The sequence below is a fragment of the Mesitornis unicolor genome, unplaced genomic scaffold (genome assembly GCF_000695765.1).
Source record: "Mesitornis unicolor isolate BGI_N332 unplaced genomic scaffold, ASM69576v1 scaffold51844, whole genome shotgun sequence".
Lineage (NCBI taxonomy): Eukaryota > Metazoa > Chordata > Aves > Mesitornithiformes > Mesitornithidae > Mesitornis > Mesitornis unicolor.
The window spans coordinates 1-4771 of record NW_010179047.1 but is presented as its reverse complement, the minus strand read 5'-3'; the positions used below and the strand labels follow the sequence as shown (position 1 = coordinate 4771).

Genomic DNA, 4771 nt, shown 5'->3' with positions numbered 1-4771 from the left:
GATTCTGTGATAGGAAAAGCTGTAATGTGAAGATCACAGTAACGTGAATATTTTGGACAGAATCACTCAAACGAAAATATCTTACGCCTTCGTGGCTTCCAAAAACATGGAAATTTGGTGCTTGATATATGGCTGTCGTAGTATGCTTTTCACACTAGGTCTTTCCTCAGGTTTTTTACTGAGCATAGTTCGTATTATTTCTACCAACTGTGGGCTGTAATCCTTTGGCATGGGTGGCAGCTGTAGAAGGAAAGGGAAGTCTGATATTATTAACCTATTTATCAACAGGGGCTACTGATAGATTACTTACGTGTGGCAGGTATGTTCAGCTACACACTTCACATAAAAATAGTCACACTGTTCAGATCCTGACCAAGTGCCTAACATCATACACGATACAGAATTTCTAAGTGTTTTGTCTCAGAACTGATTATACTTTTTAATTAATATCAGCAGCTAAAGTTCTGTGAATAGGCTTAAAAATTGATATAAAATAAATCCATGTTAACTTCATTATGTGCCAAGAAAAGACAGATCTTGAAATAAGTAGCCTTATCTAACAGGAAAATGGCATCACACAGACAGAGATTGAATTCTTCACACAATGTTTAAACCAGAAGGAAATTAAGAAATTAATCTCAGAACTTTGAAAATTAATCAATATACTAGTTACAGAAAAGGGTAGCAAGAAACTCGAGCAATATCTACAAATTAATAACTTCCTGTGCCTGATATACATCATATAGTGCCACGAAATATCAGCCTTAAAACATGTATGACGATGCATGTAACGTGCAAAATATTTGAACTCCATGCAATATTTCTGATTGGAGAAGATAATCTTGAGTTCTAGACAGAAAATCCAAGCACAGATAAAAAAAGAGTATAAGTTTTTACCTTTCCTTCAATAATTTGATAAACCAAAGAGTTCATGTCCTTAGCGTTAAAGGCATGTTTCAGTGTAGCCATTTCATAAACGCAGCAGCCTAATGCCCACACATCAGACTAAAAGGGGGGGGGAAGAGAAAAAAAGTTTTGGGAAGATTTTATTAATTGTAGAAGTTTTAACTCCAGACTTAGTCACTTGCTTTCAAAGAGACCTTTAATGATGGTAAACTAATCAAGACCAAACTCCATTGCAAACCTTTGGCTTCAACCTCATTCTTTTCTTTTCTCATCAACTGAATTATTTTCTTCCAAATATCACCAGATTTTTCTGAAAAGAAGTAGAGCAAGTTGCTGTTTGTAGGGGTTTTTTTGTTTGTTTCCTTTCCAAGTACAACATTGGTTCCAACTGGCAAATGAAAATCTTCTGATTTTCCAGAAATTGGAAGAACAGTTTCCCCTCAACTCTTGCTTCTTGTAGACACTTGTATTAAAGGTGTGTGTGGCTTGCAGCAAGAGCTGAGCAGGTACACAAAAGCACGTTTGCTTTGTTATATTTTAAATTCACAGCACCACTGCTTTTTTCTCTACTTAAAATTTCTTTTTCTAATGCTGCTGTTACATCTAATACTGACTTGCGAGTATAAAGCTTCCTGTTATATCATAAATTTAAGAAAACGCAGCTATCCAACACAGACTGATATTCTTGTTCACATCAGCACGCCGTGACAGGCAGGCAGCCTGCTGAACACCGTGGCTGTGCTAACTTACCACACGCTGTGGATTTCCATCTATTGCAACAAACACAGATCCAGAAACAAAGGTCCCTGCAAATCTCTCCCCTAATTTTCTGTTTGGTCTTTGGGGACATTAAAAAGAGTTGGAAGCAACAAGAAGTTCAAAACAACAGATACGAGTCTAACGTTCTCAGACAAAAAGTAGAACTGACATTTGCATTAAGTACCTTGTAGTTGTAGGGTTTGTTAGAGAAGAGCTCAGGGCTCATGTAGTACGGCGTGCCTATCAGAGTGCTGGCCATGTCAGACTGCTTTTCCAGCACTCTGGCTATTCCCAGGTCACCCACTTTGATTATATTTGTTCGTGTCAGGAAAACATTCTGAGTTTTAAGATCTCTGTGCAGAATGTGCTTCTCATGTAAATACTGGGGGAACAAACATATAAAGACAGTTAAGGAACTCCTAATTGGATCTTCTAGACTGAAAAGTAAAATCATGTTACACCAGTCAAAGAGGGAAAATACAAATGCAGAAAAGACACATACATCATAAGGACTATCAAACTCAGGAGTGCCCCTGCTAGAGACAGCATTAATGAATTAACATTCTGAATGACTGATAGAGGTACAGACCCAAAACTTGGCACTGCTTTAGTGAAACCTCCCCGTGTAGCTCTTAAAAGGCAGCAGAAAAGAGGAAATAAAAATGTAAAGATTGGGATTTTAACTCACTTTCTGCTGTCTCAATTGCTTGACTCTAATTTCTTAGTCTTAAACATAAAATTTCAGTGGAAAAGACAATGTGATCTTTGTGTAAATAGAGAAAAGAAAATAGTCTGGTAACAAACAAGACCAGGCAGTACTGCAGACTCGCATGTCTGATCACAACAGCAACTTTAAGACAGAATTTTCTGTCCAGTTTCTTATTTCTTACTGTTAACATTTCTATTTAGTCTTTGTTACTATAACAATTGCCTTTAAGATCTGATAATCTCCAATTATTAAATTTCAACAGTGTGATGAGATTTAATAGAAATGATGAATTAGTCTACATTTACCATTTAAAAACTCTAGCAAAACCACAGAACACAAATGCTTCTGAAATACTCTGCTTTAAAACAAAAACAAGACAACAACAAAAAAAAACCCTGCATTTTGTAAATTTAATCTAAACTTTCAAACCAGAGAGGTACTTCAGACTACACTTGCAAACACCCTGGAGGTTACCACTGCCTACTGTGACACAGAGGTGTAGACATAAAATATAACAGCAATTTCTTACCCAAAATAGTTCACTCAGCACAGTGACCTCTGAACATTTTTAACGTACTAACACCCACCACGCTACAGCCCAAGGTCTGCAGCCCAACTGCGGAACTTGTAAATGCAGAAAGAGGCAAATCAAACTTACAGCTGAAGGTGACAAAGCCATACTTGATCTTACCTGCAGCGCCATGGCAATCTGGACAAACCACTCCACCACCTGATTCTCAGGCAAGAGTTTGCCCTTCTGCTCTTTAAGTTTGTGATACAGGTCCCCTCCCTCACAGAAGCCCATAACAATATACAAGAGGCCATCCTCCCCCTGCCAGGACTCTCTGTAGGTGACGATGTTCGGGTGTTTCAGCTGGGATAACAGCTCTGCCTCTTGTTCTGCTGCTTTCCTCTCTCGCTTGGAAGCATTTTTAAGGTTTAACTTTTTGATGACATACTGTAAAAGAATTTGCAAGACATATCATGAGAGAGGAAAATAAGTAGGGAGAAGCCCCCACATCTAAAGGAAAGACAGTGTTTAAAATCTCCAGACATTATTCTATCCTATATGGAGACTGCCATTTCTCTAGCAGTTACACACCATTTCTAGCATGACGTTGTGAAAATGGAGCAGCTGTGGCTCTTCTGTTCATCTACCTGAAAAAACCTCTGCACAGGAATTTCGTGGGATTTTGCTTTCTCTTGACTAATGCTCACATTTATCTTTCCTTCCCTCACTTTCATTTCACACGTGTATCTATAATTCATCTCTTAAGCCCAGAATACCCGCTTGTGCATCACAGTTATTCTCAAAACAGGCCATTTCAACAGTAACTTTGACAATATAACTGTATGGAAAACATGCAGACACATGCAAAGAATGACAATGGATGTCTAGGATAAGAGCCATCTGGGTAGACTTATTTTGCTCTTCTCTGCTAGAAAACCAAACACAACTACTTTCATTTTGTTTTAAGGAAAAGTGGACTTTTCCTTTCACTTCTTCAGAAATAGCAGGAAACTCAAGAAATAACATCTCACAGCTTCAGCACACACAGATCATACATTTGAAGACCAAAAAAAAGTTGATAAAATCCCAGTGTCAAGGCTCAGATTAAAAACTCTCCATTGTCACGCTCATCAGAAACAGCTCAAAATAATGCTGCTGAGCTTTTGGGGTCCGATCATTCTTTTCTTAAAACAAACAAACTGCACCTGGCAGAAGACCCCCAAGGCAGAACTGAGGTTGCATTAATTGCTTGGTACAAAAAGTCCACAAAACAGCATAAAAAACTCCTGTCAGGAAAGAAATGTAGCAAGCAGAGATGCAGTCGGAGGGGCTGGTACAGTCAGTGGCACACTGCAAAAATGCTTTCTCAAAAACCTGAAAGCAGACTTCATTTACTTTTTTCAAGACTTGCCTTAAAACTATCCACTGCATTTGCGAGTTTCTGCATATGCTGGCTTAAATATATTCAAGAAGAAATTAATTATTAGAGGGAAGTAGAGACCTTCGGTCATCCTGAAAGAGCCAAAAGGTCTTAGCAGTCATTCCTAAATTTCTTTTATTCTGTACTAAGATGGGTCTAATTTTTTTAAAAGCTACATATGACAGATGTTATTTATTTTGCTACTATGTACTACATCAAACGTATTTCATGTTTTAGCAAAACTATAATTGAAGCTGAAGATGAGACAATAAAATCCATGACACACATTCATCATACATGGCACCAATGCCTAGGTCTGCCCTGGCCCCCTTCCTGATGCAAATTTTGCAGTGATCACTTCTATGGCATCAGCTTCCCATGGAACAAACATGCCATGGTGTACACCTGCTTGCACTCCTATCCGAGAGCTTGTAAATCAAAGCTCTAAAACAAATTTTAACAAATG

The 4771-nt window shown here is 38.1% G+C and overlaps 1 protein-coding gene across 1 annotated transcript; it reads right to left on the bottom strand.

Annotated features, from left to right (window-relative positions):
• Positions 1–85: 85 nt before the first annotated feature.
• On the bottom strand, positions 86–3332 carry LOC104535869 (serine/threonine-protein kinase Nek4-like; the record flags this gene model as incomplete). The annotated part of the gene is made up of 4 exons (XM_010182633.1): positions 86–240; positions 898–1005; positions 1850–2047; positions 3066–3332. Coding segments are annotated over 4 exons (728 nt in total), but the record flags the coding sequence as incomplete, so codon positions are not given.
• Between the last annotated feature and the right edge of the window lie 1439 nt (positions 3333–4771).